Source organism: Salmo salar, chromosome 22 (genome assembly GCF_965601325.2).
Source record: "Salmo salar chromosome 22, fSalSal1, whole genome shotgun sequence".
Classification (NCBI taxonomy): domain Eukaryota; kingdom Metazoa; phylum Chordata; class Actinopteri; order Salmoniformes; family Salmonidae; genus Salmo; species Salmo salar.
In genome coordinates this window covers 18,472,161-18,490,809 of record NC_138312.1, presented here as the reverse complement: position 1 = coordinate 18,490,809, position 18,649 = coordinate 18,472,161, and the positions used below count along the sequence as shown (strand labels likewise).

The 18,649-nt window shown below is 45.1% G+C and overlaps 2 protein-coding genes across 8 annotated transcripts in view; one reads left to right on the top strand and one right to left on the bottom strand.

Moving 5' to 3' along the window:
- Nucleotides 1–8,069, top strand: part of LOC106582905 (nuclear receptor coactivator 3) — a 40,669-nt gene extending 32,600 nt beyond the window's left edge. For 5 of the 7 annotated variants that reach the window (XM_014166507.3, XM_014166508.3, XM_014166511.3 and 2 more), the window contains 12 exons: nt 207–1,725; nt 2,910–3,024; nt 3,185–3,418; nt 3,535–3,765; nt 3,869–3,986; nt 4,146–4,317; nt 4,435–4,752; nt 4,905–5,006; nt 5,137–5,374; nt 5,598–5,766; nt 5,860–6,079; nt 6,212–8,069. In XM_014166507.3, coding sequence (XP_014021982.2) covers nt 207–1,725; nt 2,910–3,024; nt 3,185–3,418; nt 3,535–3,765; nt 3,869–3,986; nt 4,146–4,317; nt 4,435–4,752; nt 4,905–5,006; nt 5,137–5,374; nt 5,598–5,766; nt 5,860–6,079; nt 6,212–6,223 — 3,448 coding nt within the window. In that variant the 3' untranslated portion in view covers nt 6,224–8,069. The remainder of the gene's footprint in view (nt 1–206; nt 1,726–2,909; nt 3,025–3,184; nt 3,419–3,534; nt 3,766–3,868; nt 3,987–4,145; nt 4,318–4,434; nt 4,753–4,904; nt 5,007–5,136; nt 5,375–5,597; nt 5,767–5,859; nt 6,080–6,211) is intronic. The other 2 variants (XM_014166513.3, XM_014166512.3) reach the window with 2 other exon arrangements.
- Nucleotides 8,070–13,815: 5,746 nt separating this feature from the next.
- On the bottom strand, nt 13,816–15,072 carry LOC106582904 (DNA-binding protein inhibitor ID-1). The gene is made up of 2 exons (XM_014166506.3): nt 14,575–15,072; nt 13,816–14,356 (listed from the first exon to the last, which is right to left on the bottom strand). The coding sequence occupies exons 1-2, from the start codon at nt 14,929–14,931 to the stop codon at nt 14,321–14,323; spliced, it is 393 nt and encodes a 130-aa protein (XP_014021981.1). The 5' UTR covers nt 14,932–15,072; the 3' UTR covers nt 13,816–14,320.
- Nucleotides 15,073–18,649: the final 3,577 nt, after the last annotated feature.

Here is an 18,649-nt window from a genome sequence, read left to right as displayed (position 1 = left end):
GAGCCATGGCATCAATATCACTCTGTCCGTGTAGGATTTTACTCCCCCCCCCCCCCCCCCCCCCCAGTTGTAGTAGCTTAGATTGAACTGAGATTTTTTTTATACTGTGGAGTATAGTGTTTGAATCAACTTTTTCCACTCCTGACCCCTCATTTCTCTCTCTCTCTCTCTCTCTCTCTCTCTCTCTCTCTCTCTCTCTCTGTCAGGGAGCAGAATGGTTACCAAACCAACCAGGGGGGAGTGATGAGGCCCCAGGGCATGGGTGTCACCAACCCCAACGCTCAGATGAACATGGCCCCTGGAGGGGGCAGTTGTGGCATGAACAGGGGCTACGGCATGGGGGCAGAGCAGGGGCACATGGTACAGAGAGGCGGCCCCTCGTACACAGGGGGAAATGGGATGAACTCCATGAATCAGATGAACCGCTCGTTGCATCAAATTAACTCTCAGACGAATTCAATAGGTCAACCGATGAACAACATGAGTCAGATGAATTCCATGAATCAAATGAACTCCATGCGTCCAATGAACTCTCGGATGAATTCCCTGAACCAGATGAATTCTATGAGTCGGATTAACCAGATGAATCAAATGAACCAGAGGAATCAGATGAACCACCCTGGAATGCAGCAGGCCCCATTCCATGGAGCGGGATACAGCATGGGGGGCATGACCAGCCCCCCCCAGAGCAGTCCAGGGATAAATGCCCCCCAGCAGAACAGTGGCTCCCCTAGAGTAAGGAGGAGCCCCAAAATCGGTGCTAGCCCCTTCTCCCCAGGAGGTATGCATTCTTCCATGAGCTCGGGTCACCCAGGTGGTCCTGGAGGCGCAGGAGGTAGCACCAGTTTCTCCAGCAGCTCCCTGAGTGCCCTCCAGGCCATCAGTGAGGGGGTGGGCACCTCTCTACCCTCGCCCCTCAACTCTCCCCCCACACACAAGCCTGACAGTTGCCCCAGCGTCAACTCCACCCAGCAGGGGCAGTGCCACGGTGGGCCCTGTAAACCAGGCAGTTCAGACTCTAAGAGCCCGGGCAACACTCTGGCCAGTGGAGGAGAGCAGCAGCACACCCCCACCACAGAGGTGACCCCAGACAGCCAGGCCAACAGTGAGGGCCCAGCCGGGGGAGAAGCCAACCGACAGAGCCATGACAACAAAGGGGGCCACAAGAAGCTCCTGCAGCTCCTCACCTCCCCTACGGAGGAGCTAGTGTCCCCTAACCACCAGGCTGGCCCTGGAAACACTCTCATGGGCTTTGAGTCCAAGGAGGGATTGGGGGGTTTGACCAGCCCCTCCACAGGCGTATCCTCCACGGCTGCAGTGGGACAGCAGAGCCTAGGAGCAGCTGCTGCAGCAGCACACTTTGCCAACCAGTCCCTGCAGGAGAAGCACAAGATTCTCCACAAGCTGCTGCAGAATGGGAACACCCCAGACGAGGTGGCCCGCATCACAGCCGAGGCCACGGGGAAGGTCACAGATGGTGGGGGTCCAGAGGCTGGGCCAGGAGAGGGACCAGGGGCGAGGGGGGCTGAGGTGAAGCAAGAACTTCACAGCCCCAAGGAGAAGACCCATGCCCTCCTCCACTATCTCCTCAAAAAAGACGACTCCAAAGGGGCAAGGGGTGATGTCCAACCAAAGGGCAGAGGAGCCCAGGGAGCATCCTCAGGGGTCACGACGTCTGAACCCAACCCTGTTGTGGAGCAGGTCAAGGCTGAACCCCCTGATGAGGTAGGGAGGGACATTGTGCCTACGGTCAGGGCTCTGAAGTGCAACCAGTGTGACAAAATATGTATATATTTTTTTGTATAATTGTAGTAGTGATGAGGCTTTGCTGTACCATTTGTTTCCCAGCACAGATTCATTAGCGTCATGCTATAACCATTTAATACAGCAAAAACTGCTTGTTTCGAAACCAAATAGTTCAAAAGATCTGACCCATTTTTCTTCCTAACAACCTTGTAACTTGACCAGTATATCCAAACATTTGGGGCACAGAAAGGAAGGAAAGGGAGATCAATGATCATGGTGTTGAATGAATGACAGATGTCATCAAAATCTTGACGCTCTTAGAGACTTTTACAATTTTCATTGTAATGCATCTCAGTAGGAGAATAGTGCTTCTACATAATGTAGAAACCTAATATTCCCGGGACCTCCTGAGTGGCGCTGTGGTCTAAGGCACTGCATCTTAGTTGCTAGCTGTGCCACTAGAGATCCTGGTTCGAGTCCAGGCTCTGTTGCAGCCGGCCGTGACTGGGAGACCTGTTGTTAGGGAGGGTTTGGTGAGCTGAGATGTCCTTGTCCCATCGTGCTCTAGTGACTCCTGTGGCGGGCCGGGCACAGTGCACGCTGACACGGTCGCCAGGTGTACGGTGTTTCTTCTGACACATTGGTGCGGCTGGCTTCCGGGTTAAGCGGGCAGTGCGGCTTGGTTGGGTCGTGTTTCGGAGGACGCATGGCTCTCGACCTTCGCCTCTCCCGAGTCCGTACGGGAGTTGCAGCGATGAGACAAGACTAAATATCAATTGGATGTCATGAAATTGGGGAGAAAAAGGGGTAAAACCATTTTTTTTAAGAATATTCTATACATTACTTTATAATTTCAGTTACTGGTATTTGTATCAACATTTTAGCTTTTCAATAATAAACCAATGCACAACATGTGATTCATAATTCAGAAGTAGTTAGAATTCATATTCTATATCAATTTTGATTTAATAAAAAAAATCTGGTGCCCCTAAATTTTATGTTGTGCTCCTAACTTTGTACAGTTATGAGCACCAGTGCTACCAATTGAAAAAAATAAGTATGCCCTGCCTACGGTTAATTACTTTCTATTATTTATTCAGCAAAGAGCAGCTTGTTAATTTATTCCACTGTTAATTAACAGTAACATTTGTTTTTCTTCCCAGTTGGAAACCCTGGAAACAATTCTCGGAGGCCGCAGGAATTCCAGCTCCGGGTTTAATCCCGAACCGGACTCCGGAGCAGGAAAAGAAGGGGGAAATGGCCCAAACAGTTTCCATGGTATACTAGCATGAGTGGATTGTAGTTTAAATTATGACTAGATCAGTCCAGAAGGGCTAATATGTTGGTCATTTAATTGACTGTTGTGCAGCAAACCAGACATCCTTACTATAGAGTGTTTGTCCTTGGCCTGTACTGACCCTTCTGCTGTGTCTTCCAGATGTGGAGAGAGGAGCCATGCTGCCTGCCCGGCGGGGGCCCCTCCAGAGGGCTCTCTCAGTGGACGCTAAACCCCTGGTTGGTGGTGGATGCCTGGCGGGGAGGAGGAACGTTCCCTGCCCCACGCTCATCAAACAGGAGAACGTGGACTCCCACATCCGGCCAGGCATGACCAACGGCTTCCCTGGACCAGGAGGCATGGGTGTGTGTCCACTACGGGGCGGTGCCGGCACAAGTAACTTACCCCCCCAGTACTACTCTTCCCAGCTGACTGGAACAGTGTAAAGGCTACAGTTACTAGACTGTGTCTAGTTCATGGATAATAACTGCACTGTTTGTGTTCCCCTGGAGGTATGAACAGGGGTATGGGGATGCCACAGCGGCCTCCCATGGCAGGGCAAGGTGACTGGGGGATGCCCAGGTCCAGTGGAAGTCCTATGGGTGTTCCAGGACACCCCTCAGTGGGCCGGCCAGGGATGGACTTCAACTCCAAGGGCATGATGAGAGGCCCAATGGTCATCAGGTCCAACAGTTTACCTGGCAACACCAGGTCTATGCTGCAGCAGCAACTCATAGAAATGGGTATGTACGGACGCGTGTCTGTGTAAATATGACCAGCTGTATGTGTGTTCTTCCTGTTGGTGGATGTTTGACTGGTTCATGCTGAATTCTACTGCCTGTATAGGTTCCAGTGAGGTGAATATGGGGATGAGTCCCTTCAGTGGGCAGGGTCCTCCACCTCTGTCCCCCTCCTGGCCTGACAGTGCAATGGGAATGGACGGACCACCAGCTACCACCAATAGGTGAATAACCATCATTCACACACACGTACACACTCATCTGTTCGCTCTGTCTCCTATTCAATGTACACTACATCAATAACACGTGGTGTACATTGCCTCCTCGGTATACAACAAGTGCCTGCGCTGACCCCCCCCCCCCCCCCCCCTGTTGTGTACCAGGCGTCAGTTTGGGAACCCCCTGGATGAGCTCCTGGTGCCGCCCTCCACCAGCCAGGGGCAGAGTGATGAGCTGGCACTGCTGGACCAGCTGGACTCTCTGCTCAACAACACTGATGTTATCGCCCTGGAGGAGATCGACCGGGCCCTGGGCATCCCCGACCTCGTAGGACAGGTACCTTATGAGGACATTCGGAAAACATGGTTTATATAGGGACTGTAGATGGAGGACGCTCCATGTGACAAGAACCACACTGTTATATTGACCATGTCTGACCTCTCTCCCTCCCAGAGTCCTGGTCCAGAGCAGCAGCCAGGTCCTAGCCCAGGACCAGACACCTCCATGGGGATGGAGCAGAAGCCCATGTATGGCCAGGGGTACCCAGGACCCCCCTCCATGGGCATGCAGTCAGCCTATGTGGCCAACCCCATGCAGGGCCAGTCCCCTTCTGGTTTCAACCCCATGAACCAGATGGGGGCTCAGGCAGGCCCAGGGGGCTTCCCTGGTATGGGGGGCATGAGTCACCCCCGCGCCAACATGAGACCCCGCATGATGAGCGCCACCAAGCCCCTCCGACTGCAGCTGCAGCAGAGACTACAGGGCCAGCAGGTATTAGCATATGACACACCTGACTTAGAAGTTGCAGAAGAGGCTATATTTGATTGTGATAGGTCTAGATACAGAGCCACGTATAAAAACAGGCAGGTGGGTGACCTATATGGATGGCAAATGTGAGTAACTTTTGTTCTCTCCCGCTGTAGTTCATGAACCAGACCCGTCAGGCCATGGGCATCAAGATGGAGAATGCCCCTACAGGAAACCCTGCGCCGCGGCCTGGGATGGAGCCCGGCATGGGCGGTCAGGTACACACCTTCCACATCATGCTCCATTTAAAATCAACATCTGGTAGGGCAGACCACCGCAGACACACACTGATGAAACCCATGCAGTACTTGCAGTCATATCAGTGTTTTCCCCTGTCTGCTTGGTCAGCCTGGCTTCTTGAATGCTCAGATGATGGCTCAGCGCAGCAGAGAGATGATGACCATACAGATGAGGAGACAGCGGATGATGATGCTAATGCAGCAGCAACAACAGCAGCAACAGGCTGCAGCAGGAGGCTTCAGCCCGCCACCTAACGTAACGGCCCCTGCAGGCATGGACAACCCCATGGCAGGACCACCCATGAACCAGCCAGGACAGCAGCAGTTCACCTACGGTGGAAACTATGGTGAGCTATCTGACCTAAATTCATATCCATTTATTTACTAGCCTTGATGAGTCTCCTTCGTTGACTATTCTCTAAAATAGAAGGCTATGTACTCCCAACTCTTTCCCCCTCTGACCAGGAGTTTTTCCATCCATGGGTGTTGTAACGTACACTGACTTCCTCTTTTCTAACACACTTTACAATGCAGACATGAAATAAGACCGGTTTCTGCCTGTGCTTACAGGAATTAACCAGCAGGGAGACCCCTCGTTTGTAGGCGCAGGCAGCAACATGATGCCAGGTCGCATGGGAGGGCCTCAGAATCCTGTGATGCAACAACACCCCCAAGGCAGCCCCATGTACCAGTCAGCAGACATGAAAGGCTGGCCACAGGGTGGCATGGCACGGAACAAGTATGTCTGATACACTGATATAATGGCAAAAAAAACACTCCCATTACTTCCTTCTCTATCTCCTCTATTTTGTTCTTTATACCCCTGTTTCAGCTCATACCCCCAGCAGCAGTTCACCCAGCAGGGGAACCCAGGCCAGTTTGGGGGGAGCATGATGATGAATGGCTCCATGGGCGGGCCAGGCCCAGTCAGTGGTGCTGGTAGAGCACAGATGGGCCAGATGCAGGGCCAAATGCCTGGGCAAATGCAGGGGCAAATGCAGATGGGCACGAACTCCATGGGAATGGGCCGAATGCCAATGGGACCTGAACAGGTAAATAGTTTGTCATTTGTAAGTAAATAAAGATAGTTATAAAGGTCACAACTTCCCAGTAGTTATTTTATAGCTCAGCCTGAACTGTGTGAATTTATTGTAACAATAGCCTACATTTTGTGTCATTTACAGAAATATTGCTGAAAACGTATGTAATCAATAAGAGCCTTCACCAGGAAGGCAGCAGAGACTACAGTGCACCACCTGGGTGTGTGGGAGATGGCCTGGCCAGGGGCCACCAGACACAGCTCCAAGATCTGCTCCCGCCACTGTTCTCAGACCTGTGTGTAGAGAGACTCGTAAGAAGCCTCAGTGAGAATGAGAGACTGAAATAAAGACACCTCATACCTAATGCAGCCTCTCACTGTAAGCTTGCTTCTCTGGAGGAGTATCTGAGTGACTTACAAGAAGACGCCATGCTTTCTCTTCCTCTAACCTGTGGGAGTGTGATCGGCGTCCTGCCTTCTACACCAGAGGAGGCCTCATCATCGTGTGTGTGTTAGTCGGATTCCGTCGCAAAACATTTAGCATCAGATATCGTTTACTCTTGGAAGCAAACAGAGCAAATGGAACAGAACTGAGGGACCTACCTGAATTTGTCCAATAGAAACTCTTGTTTTTGTTGCAAAAAATGTTTTCCGTTTGGAGTAAACTGTTTCCGTTGCGAAATGTTTTGCATCGGAATCCGACGAACACCTCTTGACCCCTGGAGCTAGCTGTCATACAGTATTCAGCATCAACACTGGGAAACAGAATCTACTTGGGAACAGGATGGGATATGGTACAACTAGCTATGGCTGCACTTTACCAGAAGGCTTCTATGTAAAAGGATTGTTGCAATATTTCTTAGTCATTACAGCCTTACCGGAGATTCAATGCATTCACAGCGTTGGTTTTCTTTTCCTTTTATCCTTTGGATGCGCCTCATTTTTGTTTTTAAATCATCAGGAGCTGTAAGCACAGGTTATTTCTATATATTATGCAGATTCAAGCAATAAAACCTCTATGCTTTAATTAAACGTGAACTGAGCGTCATGAACTCCTAAGCAAACGGTACTCCAGTATTAGATCAAATTAGTCACAAATGTATTCTATGTGAATACAAATTGTAAATATGCTATAAATGTATCATACATGCTTTTTATAGATCACTTTATTTGCACAGTGTAAGACTTGGTCAAATTCTAACTCATCTTTGTCTAGAAGGTCAATACACTTTTATTTTGCAGTTAATTTGAACCTTTTGGACCATATTGAGTGACGGTGTGGGTGTCCCATCTCCACTAGTTTTTTTTATGTGATTAAAAGCCATCTTTCTTTTTTAGAAGCACTTTTATTTCTGATTTGGTGTGTTGACTGTTTGGAACTTTTGAAATGATCAAAAAGTTTGATGGTGAATGAAGAAAGGACAGTCCCTCAAATGAGCACATGGTTGGCAAGCTGATGTGTAGGAATTGTATGTAAACATTGTAGAAAAAGATGGGATGGAGGGGACAGTTTCAGGAGGTAACAAGGGACTGTTCCTAAAGTAGTTCTTGTTCCTTCCGTAGCTCTCGCCTTCATCATTTCCTTTGACTGTTACTCTTCACTTTCTGAGAGATCTACTTTAACAGTGCGCAATCCAAAGATATTTTTCCAGTTTGTTGTATAGCTTCTGACGTTGACGGTGTACAATTTTTATCTATGCATTGTATATGTATATGCAGACAGTTACCGGGTACATATCATGGAATGATAAATGCATATTTTGATTTTGTACTGAAAGCATAGGGGACTGCGTATTGTTCAGAGGCCAGTGGGTAGCTAACAGTAGCAGTAATGTGTGGATGTATAATTGACTGGCAAAGTTCTTTGCTGTGGAAGAGGAATACCATATGGAATGAATAACTTCTTCATTTTTTTTTTCCAAATATAAATTTTCGATGTCCAGTTTTTAATTACTTAATAAAATTACCTAGGTAGAATTTTAATAAAGAGCAAAAACAAAGGATCTTTTCACCTGAGTATTCTTATTTTGTTTCCTTTTTTTATTTTACAGGATATATATGACAACTGTTTTTGTCTCAATGTTGATTTTGATGTTAACACGTGTTTATTTAAACTCATGACTCCCAACTGTAGTCTCCCCCCCCCCCCCCCCCCCCCTGCCGTTCATTAATCAAGAAGAATTGAGGGTTATCTATTGAGGCATACCTCATCTCTGGACCTTGATAGACACCAAGAATACCAGCATGGGGTGGAATGAGCTGGAGAAGGCTGCCCATAACAGAGTGCGATGGAAAATAATCTTCAATGGCCTATGCTCACAAAGGATCGACGAGCCTATGTAATTTAGTGATGCCTCATTTACACACATGATGTGCACCCAAGGTTCAAATCAGGGTTCAGAATTGTTCTTCTCATGGAGCACTATTAGCAGTGGAGCTCTTATCGCACCTCCGTCCTATTATTATTTAGCTGGGGTCCCAGATAATGGTCAATGCTTTAATTCACATTCATGTCATATTTCACAGAGGCAACCCAGATATACAGTACTGGTCAAAAGTTTGGACACACCTACTCATTCAAGGGTTTTTATTTTTGACTATCTACATTGTACAATAATAGTGACTATATCAAAACTATGAAATAACACCTATGGAATCATGTAGTAACTAAAAAAAGTGTTAAATCAAAATATGTTTGAGATTCTTCAAAGTAGCCACCCTTTTCCTTGACAGCTTTGCACACTTAGCATTCTCTCAACCAGCTTCATGAGGTAGTTACCTGGAATGCATTTCAATTAACGTGCGCTTTAAGTTAATTTGTAATTTCTTTCCTTCTTAATGCGTTTGAGCCAATCAGTTGTGTTAAGACAAGGTAGGGTTAGTATACAGAAGATGGCCCTATTTGGTAAAAGACCAAGTCCATATTATGGCAAAAACAGCTCAAATAAGCAAAGAGAAACGACAGTCCAAAACTTTAAGACGTGAAGTACAGTCAAACTGGAAAATTTCAAGAACTGTGAAAGTTTCTTCAAGCGCAGTCGCAAAAACCATCAAGTGCTATGATGAAACTGGCTCTCGAGAGGACCGGCAACAGGAAAGGAAGCTCCAGAGTTACCTCTACTGTAGAGAATAAGTTCATTAGAGTTACCAGCCTCGTATTCGGCAATTAACTGCACCTCAGGTTGCAGCCCAAAGAAATGCTTCACAGAGTTCAAGTAACAGACACATCTCAAGATCAACTGTTCAGAGGAGACTGTAAATCAGGCCTTCATGGTTGAATTTCTGCAAAGAAACCACTAAAGGACACCAATAATATGAAGAGTCTTGCATGGGACAAGAAACACGAGCAATGGACATAAGACTGGTGGAAATATCTCCTTTGGTCTGATGAGTCCAAATTTGAGATTTTTGTGTCCAACCGCCGTGTCTTTGTGAGACGCAGAGCAGGTGAACGGATTATCTCTGCATGTGTGGATCCCACAGTGAAGCATGGAGGAGGAAGTGTGATGGTGTAGGGGTGCTTTGCTGGTGACACTGATTTATTTAGAATTCAAGGCACACTTAACCAGCATGGCTACCACAGCATTCTGCAGCGATACGCCATCCCATCTGGTTTGTGCTTAATGGGACTATCATTTGTTTTTCAACAGGACAGTGACCCAAAACACACCATCCAGGCTGTGTAAGGGCTATTTGACCAAGAAAGAGAGTGATGGAGTGGTGCATCAGATGACCTGGCCTCCACAATCACCCGACCTCAACCCAATGTTTTGGGATGAGTTGGACCGCAGAGTGAAGGAAATGCAGCCAACAAGTACTCAGCATATGTGGGAACTCCTTCTGTTGGAAAAGCATTCCAGGTGACTACCTCATGAAGCTGGTTGAGAGAATGCCATGAGTGTGCAAAGCTGTCATCAAGGCAAAGTGTGGCTACTTTGAAGAATCTCAAATACAAAATATATTTTGATTTGTTTAACCGTTTTTTGGTTAGTACATGATTCCATATGTGTTATTTCATAGTTTGTATGTCTTCACAATTATTCTATAATGTAGAAAATCATAAAAATAAAGAAAAACCCTTGAATGAGTAGGTGTGTTCAAACTTTTGACTTGTACTGTACAGTTGAAGTCAGAAGTTTACATACACCTTAACCAAATACATGTAAACTCAGTTTTTCACAATTCCTGACATTTAATCCTAGTAAAAATTCCCTGTCTCAGGTCAGTTAGGATCACCACTTTATTTTAAGAATGTGAAATGTCAGAATAATAGTAGAGAGAATGATTTATTTCAGCTTTTATTTTTTTCATCACATTCCCAGTGGGTCAGAAGTTGACATACACTGAATTAGTATTTGGTAGCAAAGCTTTTAAATTGTTTAACTTGGGTCAAACGTTTCGGGTAGCCTTCCACAAGCTTCCCAAAATAAGTTGGGTGGATTTTGACCCATTCCTCCTGACAGAGCTGGTGTAACTGAGTCAGGTTTGTAGGCCTCTTTGCTCGCACATGCTTTTTCAGTTCTGCCCACAAATTTCTATAGGATTGAGGTCAGGGCTTTGTGATGGCCACTCCAATACCTTGCCTTTGTTGTCCTTAAGCCATTTTGCCACAACTTTGGAAGTATGCTTGGGGTCATTGTCCATTTGGAAGACCCATTTGTGACCAGCTTTAACTTCCTGACTGATGTCTTGAGATGTTGCTTCAATATATCCACATAATTTTCCTGCCTCATGATGCCATCTATTTTGTGAAGTGCACCAGTCCCTCCTGCAGCAAAGAACCCCCACAACATGATGCTGCCACCCCGTGCTTCACGGTTGGGACGGTGTTCTTCGGCTTGCAAGCCTCCCCCTTTTCCCTCCAAACATAACGATAGTCATTATGGCCAAACTGTTCTATTTTTGTTTCATCAGACCAGAGGACATTTCTCCAAAAAGTACGATCTTATTCCCCATGTGCAGTTGCAAACCGTAGTCTGGCTTTTTTTATGGCAGTTTTGGAGCAGTGTTGCTTCTTCCTTGCTGAGTGGCCTTTCAGGTTATGTCAATATAGGACTCGTTTTACTGTGGATATAGATACTTTTGTTCCGGTTTCCTCCAGCATCTTCACAAGGTCCTTTGCTGTTGTTCTGGGATTGATTTGCACTTTTCGCACCAAAGTACGTTCATCTCTAGGAGACAGAACACATCTCCTTCCTGAGAGGTATGATGGCTGCGTGGTCCCATGGTGTTTATACTTGCATAATATTGTTTGTACAGATGAACGTGATACCTTCAGACGTTTGTAAATTGCTCCCAAGGATGAACCAGACTTGTGGAGGTCTACAATTTGTTTTCTGAGGTCTTGGCTGATTTCTTTTGATTTTCCCATGATGTCAAGCAAAGAGGCATTGAGTTTGAACGTAGGCATTGAAATACATCCACAGGTACACCTCCAATTGACTCAAATGATGTCAATTAGCCTATCAGAAGCTTCTAAAGCCATGACATTTTCTGGAATTTTCCAAGCTGTTTAAAGGCACAGTCAACTTAGTGTATGAAAACTTCTGACCCACTGGAATTGATACAGTGAATTATAAGTGAAATAATCTGTCTGTCAACAATTGTTGGAAAAATTACTTGTGTCATGAACAAGGTAGATGTCCTAACCGACTTGCCAAAACTATAGTTTGTTAACAAGAAATTTGTGGAGAGGTTGAAAAAACAAGTTTTAATGATTCCAACCTAAGTGTATGTAAACTTCCAACTTCAACTGTATATATTTTACTGCAACAAGAAGTATAAGGGTTTTGGAGTGATCTTTGAACTGTAAAGAGTGGTAGAGTGGTGTAAATCCCAATAACATTGCACAGTGCATGTTTTACACATGACTCCTGTGGTCAGATTGCTGCTCCACATGGTACTAGTTTATAGCCTATGAATTAACCATGAATAAGATTGAGACATATGATGTCCTTTGGGTGGTATCTGAGTTTCGAAGACTGTAGTCCACCGAGTGGCCACATGGGAGCGGTATATTATAAGGCGTTCCAAAAAACATAGACAGACAGGTTACACACTCATTGCCTGGCTGGCTACCCACCCACACTCCTAGATAAAGGATGGAATTAAATATGCAATGTTAGTCCTATCATTGTATTATATCACTGTGTAGGATAGGCTCTATCTGTAGCCTGTCCAACATTCCGAGGCAGAATTAATGTGTAAAAATGTGTGATTCAAATGGGAAAATATCATTATTGGAAAATATATGTAATACAACACTGGCATATGGGGCCTCCCGAGTAGCGCAGCGGTCTAAGGCACTGCATCGTAGTGCTTGAGGCGTCACTACAGACCCAGGTTCGATCCCAGGCTGTATCACAACAGACCCGTGACCGGGAGACCCATAGGGCGGCGCACAATTGGTCCAGTGTCTTCCGGGTTAGGGGAGGGTTTGGCTCATCGTGCTCTAGCGACTCCTTGTGGTGGGCCGGGCGCCAGCAGGCTGACTTTGGTCATCACTTGAATGGTGTTTCCTCCAACACATTGGTGCAGCTGGCTTCCAGGTTAAGCAGGTGGGTGTTAAGAAGCGCGGTTTGGCGGGTCATGTTTCAGAGGATGCATGACTCGACCTTTGCCTCTCCCGAGACAGCGATGAGACAAGATCGCAATTGGATATCACAAAATTGGGGAGAAAAGGGGGTAAGATAAAAAATAAAAAAAATAAACACTGGCATGTTTAATCCACAATGAAGCATAACACACAGATTTTATTTTAAATAGTCACACTTATTTAGTTTAGTTCTATGTTTCTTAATTAACACAAATAAAAAAGTATATATTAATAGCTGTATGTCTCCTATGTGTGGGAATATAATCTATAACAGAGAGCGAGTCTCTTTCTTGGCAGAGCGCCCGGCCCATCTGCGGCCTGGCTCGTGGAGTACTGTTTGTTAATGTTTCAATCAGCTGTGTGTTGAGGAATGTGGAGCTATTTAACCTGAACTTCCCCAGGTGTGCGGAGGCGCCGCTCAGTCTGGGCCCCGTCGCCCTCCCCTGCCCTTGGCACAAAGCTATCACACAAACACAATCACACACTGGCCGTGCCTCAGAACGCCGGGGCTGCAGCTGTGCGCATCGCACCGCAGGGAAATGGGAAAAACATTGCACCAGGGGAGACAGAATAAATCTTATAAAGAATTGCCGATTTAACCTCTGCCCTGCCGAAATAGAAAAGGATCCTCAACTAAAACACAATTATTGATTTCAGTGTTTTATGGTATATCCCAAATTGTTATCTATTTTTGATGAATTCCTGATTAGACCGAATACTTGCCTATACCTTTCCAAATGTGTTTGACAATGAGTGCATACATAACCTTTTATACAATTCCGCACATATTTTCTGCATGCTAGTTATCATTGTCAATATACGACAAGATATTTTGACTCAACACTCAAGTCTTCGCCGTGTTATTTGATATGTTAACGAGGCCTATAAAAGCAAAGTACAAGTTAACTGTGAAGTCATTATGTAGGCTTCCAGCGGTGGACCAATTTCATCAGGAGCTGAGACAGCTAATTCTGAATAGTTGATGACAGTTCAGGAAATGTTTGTTTCCCTCTTCTCTCAACCTGTGCATCATCTTATGTGCACTTGTAAACACTATTGTAAATGTATAATGGCTAACTGTAAATGTGATGTGACGGGAAATGATATGTGACACACACACACACACACACACACCATAAACACCAAAAGCCATGTTTAAAATAATTGCCTCGTTTTAATAAAAACACCATGAAGGTACATTGTAAAAAACAACAATATTTTTCACATAGTGTGGCATTGTAATATACAATACATTTTGTCGCTCAGGATACTGAGAAAATGAATACATTTTATTTTACAAAATTTTGAATTTCATACATGTTTTACAAAACGTAAGAGAAACGTTGTCTTTCTTGAGAAAGTCAACACAACAACAGGCGAAGCTGTTTGCAGTAACTGCCATGGTCCCATGACTAACACAGTCTATTAGGACCCACTAGTCTCCATGAGATCAGAGACCTCGGGATGTGGATCGAATGCCTTGAGTGACAGTTCCTCTCTTCTTGAGAATGTCCATCAAAAGTATTTTCTAGCATGGGAGTTTGCAACTTCCCTACTTGGCTCAAGGTTTGTTTGTGATCTAATGTCACATAATGTAACCTTGTTCTTTCTTCATGGTGCTCGCTCTGGAACGATACATGGGGCGATGCTCCGAGAGCTCTAGCGGCACATGATTCTGTCATCCGAGCATCCATTCTGGAGAGAGAAGATAAAAACGTTAGGTCCGTGTTTGTTGTGAAAGTACTTGCCTACTAGTTTCAATGTAACATAACTTTATTCACTGTTATAAACCAACTTTACGCACGGCTACAGACTATTCATATTTAGGCTACTTCCAACGGTTAGGTCAGATATTGGGAGACACTAGGTAGCTCTTGCAGAAACTCATCAAGACATGTCAGAGTGATATTTACCTCGACAGTGATGCTGGCCAACTCTGCATTCAGGGTGGTGAGAGGTGTGCGGGGCACGCTGATCTGCTGACGGCTCTTCTCCGGCTCATCCAGCTCGACCTGTAGATCCCAGATGTAGTCAATGACGTGCTGGAGGATCTCCACCTTACTGGCCTTCTTGTTGGTAGGCAGAGTAGGTACCAGCTCCTTCAGCTTGCTGTAGCAGCTGTTCATGTCTTGCAGAAAGACGGTCATCTGCTCGTCCAGCAGCGGGATCTTGCATTTGGAGATGGACAGGCTCTGGTCTGCGAGGCACCGCACCATGTCCTCGCCGCCAACCTTACTCTTCAGTGCGCAAGTAGGTCCGACAACCTTCATATTGGCTGATGGTGTAGCTGTAGTTTCCAAAGATAAGGAAAAGATTGTGCGTAAAAGCTATAGAGATTAGCAAAGGCTCCAAAAGTATTTTTAGCAGTCTAGGGAATATTGTCTCAGTAATGTTGACAGTTCTCAACAACGCACGAGTGTACCGCCTTGAATTTATAAGACTAGGACTTGGGGGCGTGCCCAAACTTGTCCTGTTTGCGGAGCGAGGGCCTATAACGCAGCCGTGTTAGCGCTAGAAGGACGTTTCACCACTGTTTTCCTAGCCAATGGGAGCGTGCGCCTGATTTTAAGGATTTCGAATATGTTTGAGAGAAGGCGTTACAAATGGAAACAAATGTGTATTTTTACGGGTGATGGGCCTATGTGGGAATCCAGCTGGCCATGGCTTGGGGACTCTGCAGGTGTAGAGTGCCTGGGGACACTGAATGGTTGGTGTTGTGTATGGGTATGGGGGTATATGTGCTGTGTGTCGGATGGGATGAATGGCTGGTGATAATAACCATAGCGCCTGAGACTTGCCCACCCAACAGTTAGAGGGCACCTTAGATGACCACGTTATAAAGGTGCCATAAATTAAGAGATATTCAGACTATGAATAATAACTGGTTTATTACCATTGGGTATGGTGTAATATGATTAAAGTCCATTCAAACAATTTGCTCTATAGCTATAACACTCATGTGTGCAATTTATGATTGACAGAACTTTACACACAAGGGGGAAAAACAACATTCACAATTTAGTGTAGCATTTATTATTTATTATAAAATGTATTTATAGGTCCCGCCTACATGTCTGTCTTTGGCGCACTTTCTCCCGTTATTCACCATAGCTGGCTGAGAATGTTGTGTTAAAAGTCACACTAAGCTTTCTTTTTACTTACAAACTGCACTTTTTAGCACAGACTTTCTTTTTCCTCTCATGAAGGGAAGCCCCTGTGAGCCACTTCACGGATTCCTTCACATGTTCTCCGTGTGTGCTCAGCCTTGTGTGCACATTGAAATTGCATTGCTCTGTTCTGAATCTTCCCCCAGATTGTCCAAACAAGCCAAGGCAGACTGGCAGGCGCCAGCGCCGTGACGTCACCCATTCATCCGAGCCTTGACGCCTGTCAGCCTGGCGCCGAGCGGGCGGTCGCTATGGAGACCTCAAACAACAGGCTCGCACTCCACTGTTCACCTGAGTAGAGCGCGAACGGTCCATGCTATTTCGAATCCTTGGGACGTTGACATTTTAAAATATTTAAGATTAGGGTTAGGTAAGAGATATGGTTATGGGTAGGGACGTCCCTAGGATGCCGTATTGCACTAGTCACGCGCAAACCCTGAGAACAAACTGGCTTCGGAGTTCATAATTCATTTATCACTTTAAATCACTTTGATGAGATTACCGCCCCGCGCACCTGCAAACGGTCATTGTCGCCAGTTTACTCAAGCATAGTATTTTAGGAAACGAATAAGAAAGAGAAAGAGCGAGCGCTGTAAAGTGAAACCATGCATTTGTACCGCATTTTTACGCAAATTGATAGGATAAGTTGCGGCAGCATTCCTTCACATGAAACTCTATGGAGGCTGTCTGTCTGTGAATGTCTCCTAAAATCAACACACAGCAGCATAACCAGCTAAATATCATAATGAAACATGCAGCTTTTCTTAAAGCTAGAATTTCCAAGAAAAGTTATGCATTCATAAAAAAAAAATGATATCAAAAAGTGTTATACAATGATATAATATGCAACATTTTAAAAAAAATGTAGGGGCTGCTGCCGCAAGTTAAAAAAGTTCCTTAACTTTGTTCTTACTAATGATAATAGTTAACTTAACAGTATGAGGCTGGTAATTTATGTTGAACCCTATAGCAATGGGTTTAGTTTAGAAATTCAAATAAACTTTTTGAAGAAGCAACATATTGCAATTAGCCAATATGTATGCAAATTAGCCTAGATACCACTAGAAAAACTATGGAAAAAAACGAATTAAAAGCAGAAAATAGTCAGTTTAAAGTAATTTTAGCCTACTGTCTTAAACGTAATTTAGTATTGTATTTTTTTGCACTCTGTCCCAGGTTGCAGCTGACAGGGCGGAGGGGGGAAGGGGGGAGGGCCGGCTGCCAGAACAATGGGAGTGCGGTGAAGGGATTGTGGGAGAGAATCTAGGCTGGAGCCACAGTGTCTGGAGCGCCCCTCCACTCCCCTCATCCAGCTTTTGTTCAGCTGCAAAAGCTATCAGCACTTCCTATTGACACCAACAATAACTCCCCACAGCTGGGCCCTTTTTAGCCTGTTTACAGCACATCAAGGCAAGGACAGAGAGAGAGGAGAGGGAAGAGGGAAGAAACAGAGGGGAAAAGAAAAGTGAAACAAATTAGCCCCTGATTTTAACTGACAGAATGGCAATGCCCCGCACCACCATCCAACTACCCAAAACCCTGTTTTCCATGTTCATTCATTCATTTTAGTTCATTCTGAAATGCATACAGGCATTTAATTGCAGAACATATCGTAAAAATCTGATCCCACGTTGTATTTAATCTTTGTACATTGTATTCTGAACGCATCAATGTAAACATGCTATTAGAGCATCCATCAAAAAGGCTGATATGGAACAGTTGCAGTCTGTTACTTAGAAGGAACACTGTGTACAGTGCAGCAGTGTTTTCAACAGTTTGTGCCAGAACAGAAACTTTTCCCCGCAGATTTGTCACTATACTGTAGTAAATTGTGCCATTTGGACAGGGAAAGTGTGTTGGCTAATACACCCTCTTTATTGCTACAGAAAGTAGTTACACAAAAGCAAACTGCAGGATGTAGTGAGGGGCAAGCTGGAGATCAGAGGGGAAAGGACATTCGTATTAACCCTATTCCTACTGTTATAATTACCATGGAACAATAGCTACTGCTCATAGGGCTTCCGGAAACATGGATCTTCTAATTCTAGGAGTCAACAATAATGTGGGATATCATTTTTGATTGTAGACTTCACACTTAACGATTATCATTCAATCATATAACATGACATCATATAGTAGAATTTATTTTATGATGTCATTTAATTGAGAAGAAGCAAAACACACATTCTTTTTCTAATCTTGTGGGAACAAACAATTGATTCCCATTCAAAATCCTATTTTACCTAACCCCTAAACCTAAACTCCTAAACCAAACCCTAAACCTAACCCCTAACCTGAATTATAACCCTAACCTTAATTGTAACCTTAAACCTAACCCCTAAGCCTAAAATAGCCATTTTCCTTGTAGGGACTGGCAAAATTTCTCCACTTGTCTGAATTCTCCTTGTTTTACTATCCTTGTGTAGACTTCTGATACCCACAAGTTAGTAAAACAAAAAACACACACAGACACACACACAGACACACACACAGAAACAAAAAGACTCACACACACACACACACACACACACACACACACACACACACACACACACACACACACACACACACACACACACACACACACACACCATCTTCCCGCAGCACACACACACACACACACACACACACACACACACACACACACACACACACACACACACACACACACACACACACACACACACACACACACACACACACACACACACACACACTCACACACACACACACACACACACACACACACACACACACCATCTTCCTGCAGCTGTGGGATTAGTTTCCAGTTCCCAGTCTGGCTCTTCCTGTTTGGTCGATA

What these genes read in the sequence shown, in the direction of transcription:
- LOC106582904 (XM_014166506.3), bottom strand. Translation starts at nt 14,931, where the DNA reads ATGAAGGTTGTCGGACCTACTTGCGCACTGAAGAGTAAGGTTGGCGGC. An exon ending in TGGCCAGCATCACTGTCGAG is followed by an intron (nt 14,357 to 14,574) that starts GTAAATATCACT and finishes TTCTCTCTCCAG; the next exon opens with AATGGATGCTCGGATGACAG.